Source organism: Macrotis lagotis, chromosome 1 (genome assembly GCF_037893015.1).
Source record: "Macrotis lagotis isolate mMagLag1 chromosome 1, bilby.v1.9.chrom.fasta, whole genome shotgun sequence".
NCBI classification, from domain to species: domain Eukaryota; kingdom Metazoa; phylum Chordata; class Mammalia; order Peramelemorphia; family Peramelidae; genus Macrotis; species Macrotis lagotis.
Window position 1 is genome coordinate 880,681,859 of NC_133658.1, and position 12,193 is coordinate 880,694,051.

Here is a 12,193-nt window from a genome sequence, read left to right on the forward strand (position 1 = left end):
ATCTTCAGACTGAGTATTTTGATCCTTCTTGAGCTCATTTGCAAAATATTTCTCAATGGTGTTCTTCTTGTTTCTCTGCTTGCTCATTTTCCCAGCCTAAGCCTGTTTTGGAAGTGCTTCCTGAGCTTTTGGGACACTCCCACAAGGGTCTCAGTGTGTGAGGCTCTGTCCTCCCTCCTGGTCTGTGAATGACAATAAGTGGCCCCCTCTACCACAGGGCTGAGGTGGGGGGGCCCTGCTGTTCTATGGGGAGGTCCTAGACTTTGATCAGGATCTGAATGTGGTCAGAGCCCCACTGTCCTGTTCCAGGGGCAGAGCTCTGCAGTCTCTCTCTCTTCACTCCCTACCCCAGATTCAATGGGCTCATGCCCTGGGGCTCCTGCTTACCAGCTGTGCTGTGCTGGCTGTGTTGCTGGCTGTGTGCCCTGAGGGCTGGGCTCCACATGCTTGCTCTGGCAGAGGTCCCCCAGCTGTTCCCCCAATTTGTGCCCAGTGCTCCCTGGGGTGTAGCTCCGGAGACTCCCCCACTGCTGTGCGCCATGGCTCCCAGTGTCCTGGGGCTGCCGCCGGGAGGCTGAAGTTCTTTTGCTGTGCCGGGCCACCCCTCCAACCCTGAGGAGCAGAGCCTTTCTGCTCTTTTCCAGGTTACCTTGAGTAGGAGAACTGCCTCCCTGGGACCCTCTGTGGGTTCTGTCTCTCAAAAGTTTAGTTAGAGTCCTTAGTTTATGAGTTTTATCAGAGAGCGCCTAAGACACAATCCTTTCTTGTCACCATCTTGGCTCCACCCCCCTCACAGTTGTTTTAATTTGCATTTCTCTAATCAGTAATGATTTGGAGAATTTTTTTCATATGATTACATATAGCTTTAATTTCTTCATTTGAAATTGGCCTTTTCTTATCCTATGACCATTTATCAATTTGGGGAATGACTTGTAACCTTATAAATTTGATTGATCTCTATATATTTTAGAAATGAGACCTCTATCAGAACCCTGAGCTGTGAAAACTGTTTCCCAGCTTTCAATTTTCCTTCTAATCTTGGTTGCATTGGTTTTATTAGTGCAAAAAGTCGCCCACAATTTATGATGTACTCTCTTATTTGATCATAAATTTCTCCCTCTCCCACAGATCCAACAGAGTATTTCTTTTTATTTTAAAGACTTCTTCTCTTTATTGATCTGTGATATCACCCTTTATGTTTTGTTTTGTTTTATTTTATTTTTTTGGCAAGGCAATGGGGTTTAAGTGACTTGCTCAAGGTCACATAGCTAGGTAATTATTAATTGTATGAGACCATATTTGAACTCAGGTCCTCCTGACTCCAGGGCCAATGCTCTATCTGATTGCACCTGGCTGCCCCGCCCCCAGTCTTTCTTGATCTGTTAATTGGTCTATGGTATTGCCCTTCATGACTAAATCCTGTACCTAGATGACCTTCTTTTGGTATAGGGTGTGAGAGCAGTTTTTGTTGAATAGCAAGTTCTTATCCCAGAAGCTAATGTCTTTGGGTTTGTCAAACAATAGATTTACTATAGTCATTTACTACCATTTCTTTTGTACACAACTCTAATCCACTGATCCATTACTCTACTTCTTAATCGGTACCCGGCATTTTTGATGACTGCCACTTTATAGTACAGTTTTAGATCTGGTATAGCTAGGTCACCTTTCTTTTTTTTCCCCATCAATGCCCATACTATTCTTTTTTTTTTATGTTTTTGCAAGGCAAATGGGGTTAAGTGGCTTGCCCAAGGCCACACAGCTAGGTAATTATTAAGTGTCTGAGGCTGATTTGAACTCAGGTAATCCTGACTCCAGGGTTGGTGCTCTATCCACTGTGCCACTGGGCCACCTAGCCGCTCCTCCCATGCTATTCTTGCCATTTTGTGATTCCAGATGAATTTTGTAACTATTTTTTCTAGCTCTATACTTTTTTTGATAGTTTGATTAGTATGGCATTGAATAAAAGAATTTAATGTGAGTAGCACTGTCATTTTTATTACATTCGCATCCTAGTAGCTTATACTTTTCCTTCTCTCTTCTCCCCACTCTCTCCTTAAGGACTTGTTTTGCTTCTGTAATGCTTCCTATTCTCTTATTTCTTCAATTTCTGTTAACTTCTTGCTGTGTTGGTTAAGTATTTCTACACTAAACTGTGTGAATAGGTATTTTCCCTCTTTTGGTAAGTTTAATTAGAAAGAGTTTGTTCAAAGATCACCTGCTCAATGTTCAAATTATCAAACAATTACATTCATTTCACACACCATCAAATCGTACTTAAGATTCTGCAAGTTAGCTTTCAGTCATTTGTGAAATGAGAATTATTAGAAATGCAGGCTGTGGAAAGACTTTCATGAATTGTGGAGTGAGATGAGCAGAACCAGAAGGATATTATACACTCAAACAGCAACATGGGGTGATAATGAACCATAATGAACTAGTTCATTTCAGCAGTACAATAATCAAAGACAATTTTAAGGAACTTGTGATGGAAAATACAAAGGGTATCCAGAGGAAGAACTGTGGAGTTTAAATGAAGAACAAAGCTTATTATCTTCAATTTTTAAAAGTAGTCTTATGCATTATATACTTTTGCTATCTCTAATGCTTTCTTTCTTCCTTTTGGATCCGATTCTTCTCTCGTAACACATTCAATTATGTTTAGCATAGTTACAAATGTAGAACATATCAGATTGCTTTCTGTCAGGGGGAAGGGGGGATGAAAGGGGAGGAGGAAAGGAAAAAATTTGTAAAAAAACCAAACCAAACCAAGTGCAGGCTGGTTTTTGAAGAGGCAGAGGAACTAGAGACCAAAATGCCAATATTTGCTGGACTATAGAGAAAATAAGGAAATTTCAGAAAAACATCTTTTTTTTTTTTTTTTTTTTTTTGCTTCACTGACTACACTGAAGCCTCTGACTGTGGAATACAACAAAATATGGCAGGTACTCAAAGAGATGGAAGAATCAGAACATCTTACTTGTTCCTGAAGAACCTTTTTACAGATCAGGAAGTAACAGAGCCAAACTTGGAACAACTGACTGGTTTAAGATTGGAAAAGGAATACAACAAGGCTGTATTGTTTCACCTTATTTTTTTAACCTGTGCAAAGTACAACATGCAATATGCCAGGCTGGATGAAACTAAGGCCAGAATTAAGGTTATCAGGAGAAATATCAACAATTTCAGATATTTAGATGATACTATTCTGATGGCAGAAATTGAAGAAGAATTAAGAAGTCTCTCAATAAAGATGAACAAAGAGAGTGTAAAAAGCTGTCTTTAAGCTTAACAAACAAACAAACAAATGGGCAATTGATCCCATCATTTCCTAGAAAATAGAGAGATTTTATATTTTGGGGCTCAAAGATCACTATAGATAGTGACTACAGCCGTGAAACTAAAAGACATTTACTCCTCGGAAGGAGGCTATGGCAAAGTTGGACAACATTCTAAAAAGCTGAGATATCACCTTGTTAACAAGTATTGATTTTTCTAATAGCAATGTATGGCTGAGGAAGTTGTATTATAAGGAAAGCTTAAGGTTGCAGAACTGATGTTTTTAAGTTGTGGTGCTGGAGAAGACTTTTGGACAGCAAAGAGATCTAAATATATTAATATATTAATTCAGATTATTCACTGGAAGGACAAATAATGAAACTTAAATACTTTGGTCACAGTCCATGGACAGAGAAGTCTGAACTCATTGGAAAAGAGCCTGATATTAGGAAAGATTAAAGGCAAAAGGTAAAGAGGATACCAAAGATGAGACAGAGAGCAATAAACATGAGCTTGGATAGCCTTTGGGAGATAACAGAGGATAGAAGTGCCTAATATGCTATGGTTCAAGAGGGCATGAGGAGTCAGTCATGACGAAATGAATGACCAGTTATGTTTTCAGGAAGTGCCAATGCAAAGTCTAATATCCCTTTGGAGGGTCTGCACAAAGTTAAGATCTCTATTCTAAAGATCATCAGAATTAAGGTTCCTATTGAACAACCCAGTAAAGCCCTGCTTTACTGGAAATGCACTGCTTAAGAGCAGTAATTTAAATCTTGACTTTGTCTTCAGTCCAAAAGTTCATATTTCAAAACCCAGAACTCTAAGCAGAATCTGAAGGTTGCCTTGTGATGACCCTTCCAAAAGCCAATTGGAAAAAATATTGCAATTTTCAATCATACTCATTCTTATGAAAGACCTAAAACCATGGAATGTATATTGCTGTCCATGGTTTTTCTTTGTATCTTATCTCTGGATAGGATCTCTGGATCTCTTGGAATTACCCCCCTTATTTGTTTTATTCTGCCCTACTCAGTCTCAGATATAAAGTGTCACTGAAAGCTTGTCTTAGTGAGGTTTCAGAAAAGGAACGTGCTTTATAAACAACATATCATCATTAAGAGTAAAGAGTAAAGAGCAATTCCATTTGCAAGAATCTGCAACTTCTAGTGATCACTGTAGAACACATCCATGAGAAATAGCTTAATCTTATTCACAGGGTAAAAATTATAAATATAAAATCATAAAAATGAAAGCTATACTCACATAGACCTGAGGATGTATTATATTTGTTTTGCTGCTAGGGCTGCCAATCTAAAAAAAAAAAATTCAAAAGTTAAACAACCAACACAAAACACATATGATGTAAAGACAACAAATTGTAATACTTTATTTTGAGAAAATTCATTAAAGGAAGATCTGAATTAACAAACCATGTAAACTAGAGGAGCAGTTATCTTCAACAAAAGGTTCACACTTATCCATTCAAGTATTATTCACTAAATATCCATTATGTTCCAGATACTTTGGGAGCTACACAGATGGAACAATATAATTCTTGCCCTCAGGCTTCACTGCTACTTCTCATTAAATGGAAGCTCCTTTCATGCATTCACATTTACTACTAACAAAAAGTGCTAAAGAAGTTGTGGATAAAAGGAAACTAGGTTATCGGCTGATATTAGCAATTAAAATCTAAGCAAAAATGAAGACAAACCACTGAAAAATTTTATTTAATATTATCTAACCCTCAATTTTTAATTTATGCTAATGTAAAACACAAAGCACACTTGTCACAAATATTTTGGGGAATAGAGTAACAAAGCTCAATTTGAATTCTCCTTTTATTGCCAAAGATATGAATTGAAGGCACTCAAGTTCTAGAATTTTTAAGGTTCTAGGGAAAGAAATTTCTAGGGAAATTTTCATCATGTAATGTTCATGATGAATACAAATCTGAGGAAAGCAGCATCAGATACAGCAGGTTAGCACTTAAATATTCATCAGTGGAAAATTGGTGGAAAATTAGCCCAAAGGAATTAAGAACTGGCTGACAGACAAGTGAGCCTGCAGGAGTTATAGCAGTTAAGTCTTTCAAGACGCCTCCTTTGTTGTACATGTTTATGCTACTAATAGCATTCCCTTATACCTTTCAATACTATAAATAATCCTATAAAGTATAGATTAGCATAAGACAGAGGGTGAAGGTAGTAAAAAGATGAATTATGAGGAACTAAAATGGTTGGGAAGAGGTAAGGGGGGGGGAACAGAAGGACAGGGATATGCCTTTATCTGTCTCCAGTAAGATGTAGGAAAAGCAGAGAAAATGGAGAACTTAGGGAAGCCTGGGTTAGGGGACTAGAAAATATTACAGAAACAAGTAAGGTAAATAAAATGTCTGTCAAATTAGTAAATGTCTGGTTAGGCCAGGAGAGTCTGAAAACTGTCTCCAAGGTGATTTAACTAGATCACAATTTTCTAACTCAATTTTCCAGTGAGAACAGTCTTGTACCTGGCCTATTTGTGATTCTGCAACTTTTCAGTCTTAATGTCAAGATTTCTTCTAGTGGAGCTTAAAAGGACTTGATATCTATGGCAATAACAGAGTTATGCCAATTGAGTTTCATCTCCCTCACTGATCCCTTATACAATGTTTCTGGCATTGATGGGCATTAAAATACATCCATAACAAATGAATATTTGTAAGGTACTTGGCTCATAGTAGGTGCTTAACACATGCTTATTTCCTTATACAACTTAAATTTACAAAGTGAATCACTTCTGGTAACTGATCTCAAATTATACTATATTTTACTCTTAGAATTAATAGAATATACAATAATCAAATCTCAATAGAACAGACCTAACATTGTATTTTTACTATTTTTACAAGCTTAGAACCACCCTATCACCAATTCTCAACAAGCACACACCGTAGAAAATGATGGATTTTTCTCAGGGGCAGCATATCGGAAAAAGGTCCCCACTTTGTCCACAGACACAGGGCTCACTTGTTCCCAGCCATTCACTCTCACTTGCAACTGGTGAATTCGGAGGTCATGTGTATGCCTGTCAGTTAGGATGCAAAAAAGGAGGAAGCATTAAACTCTAGCTTAAGAAGAAATAAGAAGATATTTCCATTTTAATTAATCCATTATACAAAACCCCCTGGGAGAAAATGCTCTAAAAATAGATTCTAAGAATGAGGAGTTTATAGCCCTGTAAAAAACCAGTCAAAAGAATACCAGCTTACTAACTTAAAGAGTATCTAGCGCTATCACCTCACTTTATAGATGAGGCAACTAAGATCTAGAGAGGACATTGGACTTGCCCAAAGGTGAAAGAGAAGATCTAGCTGAGTATCCAGAAAACAAACTGCAGTCTTTGTCAATTCTGACCATCTGCCCTCTCTCAAAAGCATGTGATCCGAAGATATCCTAAGATGGCCTTTAAAATGAGGTTAGTTTAAATAAATTTCAACAGAAAAGTGTTACATAAGAACTTCAGTAATAGAACATGTCCTTGAAAATATATGAAGACAACATTTTTTTTTCCCTTTGTTTTTCTATCAAGCATTCTGGCTTCAGTCTTATGTGAATAGAGAAGACTTACATGAAGAGTCCTTCCAAGTCTAGGAACTGAAATGCCTGGTGGAAATTAGAACAGAAGGCAACAGGAAGAACAGGAGGAATGGAAGGAAATTACACATTTAATTCTATTTTAGATTTTGCCTAATTCAAGCCAGAAACTCCAAATAAGGAACTGAATTTAAGATCAGAGGCAGAGTATGGAAAGGAGAGAGAGTAAGAATACTTACACTGATGAATTCCAGGAGAAAAACAGAAGTAGAAATAGGTTATGAAACATCGAATTTGAAGAAGGAGTAAGAGAATGAGAGAGAGAGAGAGAGAGAGAGAGAGAGAGCGAGCGAGAGATATAGGGAGAGAGGGGGGAGAGAGGAAGAGAGCATGAGTTTGTATGCCCTTTTCAAAACGACAGAAACAGCTTTGCAGTTGGACTCATGATAACCTTTTCTATAAAGTTTCTGGGAAAATCTTTTGCAGCTAAAATTTTAGTGGCTTTCAGATATGTATTAAAACAGTACACATTTTTACACTCTCTTTTTAAGAGCCCTCTAAAGGTTGAATTTTCAGAATACATGTCAATGGGTAGAATCATATATTAAAATAACCATGGGAAATAATGGAACACACAGCATTCACCACAAGATAACAGTTTATGCATGAGAAGAATGGAAAAGTCCATAGATTTGGAAAGGCTGGGTTCAAGCACCTAACTTCAGTCCCATATGAAACTAACCATTAGTAGTGTTAAAAATATAGTTGTGTCTTAACACAATCAACATGCACTGGGTCTTTGCTTTATATGCTACCTATTGCCAGAAAACTTTCTTCTTGTGAGATCCTGCATGCCCCAAAGATAAAGACATTCTGCAGACTGCTCATTCTGCTGGTTCTGTCATGGCTGGTATGTTGATTCCAAATACCATTTGGATTTGGCACATATTTTGATCACTGGTTTGATTTCCTGACACCTTCTACTTCCCAAATAATTTGATTCAATAAAAGTATTTCACAAGCAATTTTATGACAAGCCACCACACTCACTAATGAATATATGAAGACTAAAGTCTAGGCTAAGTCTTTACATTCCACAGGAGTAGGAGAAAAGAAAGCAAAGAAACATTTATTTTTATTATTGTGTTGTTGGTTTGCCTTTTGTTTTTGTTTTTGCAAGGGAATGGGGTTAAATGACTTGCCCAAAGTCACACAGCTAGGTAATTATTAAGTGTCTGAGGTTGAATTTGGACTCAGGTCCACCTGACTCCAGGACTGTACCACCAAGTTGCCCCTGGTTTTGCCTTTCTGAAAAAGGAACAGGATGAGCTGTAAGACTCCTACTAACAACAGGAACTGCACTGAGAAACATTAATTATTATAACCACTTTAATTTTGTGACTCTGAAATTGAAAATTCAGATGCTGTAATCTTACACAAAGAAACTTTTAAGAAGTTAATGCATGAATGTAGAGCAGCTACATGGCACAGTGGATAGAGTACCAGCTCTGTAGTCAAGAGGACCAAATATGGTCTCAGACATGTAATAATTACCTAGCTGTGTAACCTTGGGGCAATTCACTTAACCCCACTGCCTTGCAAAAACTAAAAAAAAAAAAAAACCAACCCTCCCATGAATATGTGAATTTAAGTCATGGCCTGCAGAAATAATCAAAACACAGTTGTTCTTCCTTCAGAGATGGTGTGATATCTATTCCTAGAAAGGAATATCTGCATGATCATGTTCAGGAATTCCAATAGTCAGAAATATCTGAAAGAGACCTCTAAGGCAACTATTACAAGCTGATCCTGAACAAGAAGTCCCAACAAATAGTCATTCAGTCCTCTAGAGGGAAGGGGGTGCCCCAAAGCTCCTAAAATAGTCCATTCCACTTGGGGATAGGAGCATTCCTGCCAAAGAATCAAATCATAGTCCATCTGTACCTTTCTACCCAGAACAACATCCCCCATTAGTACAACAACTCCTCACAAGGTTTCTGAGGTGCTTTCCTCACCACAATTCTCTGAGGAAGGGAATACAAGTATTTTAATTCTGACCTGCCATATGAGGAAGTTCAAGGACAACTTGTCCAAAGTCACCAGTCTAGGGGGTGAGGTGGGGATTTAAAGCCAGGTCATTTGGCACTAAGAGCAATCTCCACCCATGTCCTTGTTTTTGTGTTATTAGCTCATTTTTCTGCCCTCCAAGACTGAGCAGAAGTTCAAGGAAGGACCTTTTCATATATGATAGCTCTTTAAAAGGTTGAAAAGTTTAATTCAAGAAACAATGATGAAGAACCTATTAATGGCAAAGCACTCTGTAAAGGCCCGGGGTACAAAGATTACCCCCCCCACATACATGTACACACACACACACACAGTTCTCACCTTCCAGGAGCACTCTATGGGGATATACAACATGCACACAAGACCAAACACATACAAAGTGCAAAAGGATGCAAGCACTAATACCTGGCATCAGGAGAGTATAAGGGGGTCCTAGCTGTGCTTTGAAGGAAGCTAGGGATTCTAAGAGGGGAGGGAGTACACCCTAGACATGAGTGATTTCCAATTGAAGGCCCAAAGGAAAGCAAGTGAAACAAGACCTGGATTCATGAAGAGAAGCAATAAGAAAGACGTAGAGAGTCAGAGGGAAGTCAGGTAGGAAAGAATTCTAAAGGTAGATGCCATCAAAATGGTAGGTGCCATTCAGAGGCAATAGGGAGTACTTGGGTCAAACTCTCTTTATGTTTTTGTTTTAATTTGACCTAAAAACAGAAATCTTTGTGCCATCATCCTCGACTTCTCACTAACTCACTCCACATGGCCACTCTACAGCCAAACCTTAGCATTTTTGACCTTCACAGCATTGTTCTCATTAACCACTTACCTCTACTCATATAAATTCAGGCACTCATCACCTCTAACCTAAACTACTGCAACAGCCTCTCAATCAGGCCCCCCCCAGTCTCAAGTCTCTTCCTCTCATCTATCTTCCACAGTTACCAAAGTCCCCTGTCATTTAAAGTCTTTTGGGACTCAACAAATTCCAACAGAGGTGCTAGCTCTCCTTGAACACCCCACAAAGCCTTCTGGAGCCACAGGTGAGTGATAGATGACATGGTTGTTCAGATCTACCTGTGAAGTTCACCTGTCACACAACTCTCATCTGTGGCTTCAAGAAGTTGCAGCATGTGCAATGGCCAATAAACTGTTTTGGCAGATGGACTAAGCCAAGTTGAGGATAACTTAAAAGTTTCAAAGACATTCATTGAGTTAGGGGAATGTCTCCCCCAAGAATGTGATAGCTTCCCCAAAGGAATAGGTGGACAAGAATAGCTTGTGTCAATGGCCATGAAAGTGGCCGAAAGTAGCACTCTGGACCATTTAGAACTTGGTCAACCTTCAAAGATGCCAAGATGGTCCTCTGCATCACAGGCCACCCTAGGCAACCCCCAGGCATCCTGGATTCTGTCTTGTTATTGGGTTTCCATGAATCTGAGAGCAAGAGAGAGAGAGAGAGAAGGGGGCTGATATATTTGGGTAACTCTGCCTCAACCAAACCCAGTGCACACACAAATCAAGTCATCACCCCTTGATGTCAATGGTCCTATTGGAAAAGGAAAGACAACAACAAAGCCCTTCCCAAGCTGATTCCAACTGGCCTTTCCAGGCATACTGACCTTGGTTCCCCCACCCCATGCACATGACAGTCCAGCCAAACTGGCCTTCTTACTGTTCCTCATCTAAAACATTCCATCTTCTGCTTCCAAATTCTTACTCTGGCTGTGTCCCCTGCCTAGAATGAATTTCCCTTCATCTCTCCATTTGCTTTATTCAAATGTCCTTTTCTATAGGAAGCCTCTCCTGATGACCTCAGTCATCAGGAGTGTTCAGTCTCCACCCATTCTTACCAACCCTGCATCTGGCCAATCCAGACTGCTGCCTTTCCTTTACCCACAAACCTCCATCACTGACTGCCCCCCCCCATGCCTGGAAGGCTCCTCCTCCTCACCCATGCCCACTGTATCCTTCAGGTATTGGCCCCAATCTGATCTTCTACCCCAAACCCCTCCCAGTTTTCTCCCTCCTCTTCTACCCCCCCAGCCCTGCTACCTGCAGCCTTCTCTCAGGGTTATGTCTCAGATGCACAGAGATGCCTGAAGGTGTCTCTACATTAGACTGTGAGTTATGTGAGGGCAAGGTCTATCTTTCTTTGTATCCTCAGTCCTTAGAATAGGGCCTGGTACATAAGAGACATTTAACAAAATCCTTGTTGAATGACGATATATATTTCTCTTACTGTAGTTTTTTTTGAATGAAATAGAATATTGTTGGCTAATAATGAGTACTCAGTTCAATAAAACCCCCAGATATATTATTCAGATAAATGAAAGGCTACCCATGCCTCTCTAATCCTGTATTTATGAAATAGTGAAAGGTGATATTTATCGTTCTTGGTATTTTTAAAGATATATTTAAGGTATATTCAAGATGTTATTTGAAATTTTGTGTTATCTCAGATTTTGAAAGTTATGCAAATTAATTACAAAACTGTTAAATGGCCAAGAATGGACTCCTGGGGGACTCTCCTAGAAAACTCATCTGAACTTTTCCTGAACCACTGACTATTCTCTGAATCTACAAAATCAAGGCCATATCTCTCCATCTTGTCTTTAAGAAAAGCATGAGATACTCTACTATAAAATACTCTATTCAAATCTAACTAAATTTGCAATTCTCTAATCTAGTCTAGACAATCTGTCAAGAAAATAAATGATGGTGGTTTGGCATGACATGATCTTGGTGAAGCCACACAAGATCGATGTTCCTTGAGTTACATGGGTTTCCTTGGCATTTCCAGGAAAGAAATGTCATCATCTACATCTTAGAGAACAGTTTTGGGCCTTGAGATGACTTGTCCAGAGTCACAGAACCAGTGGGGATTAGAGGTAGGATTTTAAGCTGGCTTCGCCTAACTCCTGAGGTAACTCTCTGGATACTCCCTTCCATCAAATCCATCAAATCTCATATTGCACACATTGGTTGTGGTGGTTGTTTTTAATTCTGATTTTGAGACTATTTTGAAAAAAAATTAGGGATAGGGAGAAAAGATAAAATCATCTCTATTTGTTGAGAATTTGATAGGTTCCAGCAAAGCCAAAGACTATAAAAATAAAGCCTCAAAAATATCATTTTTATACATATAAATACACACACACATTGCCCTATATATATATCTATATGGACATATAATAATTTACTAAAATTCAAAAGGCATTAATATAAAGATAAATCCCATATTAATCAATTAATTACAAAATATATTAATTATC

General features: G+C 38.7%; 1 protein-coding gene across 5 annotated transcripts in view; it reads right to left on the reverse strand.

Annotated features, from left to right (window-relative positions):
- Nucleotides 1-12,193, reverse strand: part of VPS13D (vacuolar protein sorting 13 homolog D) — a 349,290-nt gene that overhangs the window by 191,658 nt on the left and 145,439 nt on the right. For all 5 annotated transcript variants that reach the window (XM_074218409.1, XM_074218411.1, XM_074218410.1 and 2 more), the window contains 2 exons: nucleotides 6,213-6,348; nucleotides 4,546-4,593 (listed from right to left, as the gene is read on the reverse strand). In XM_074218409.1, coding sequence (XP_074074510.1) covers nucleotides 4,546-4,593; nucleotides 6,213-6,348 — 184 coding nt within the window. The remainder of the gene's footprint in view (nucleotides 1-4,545; nucleotides 4,594-6,212; nucleotides 6,349-12,193) is intronic.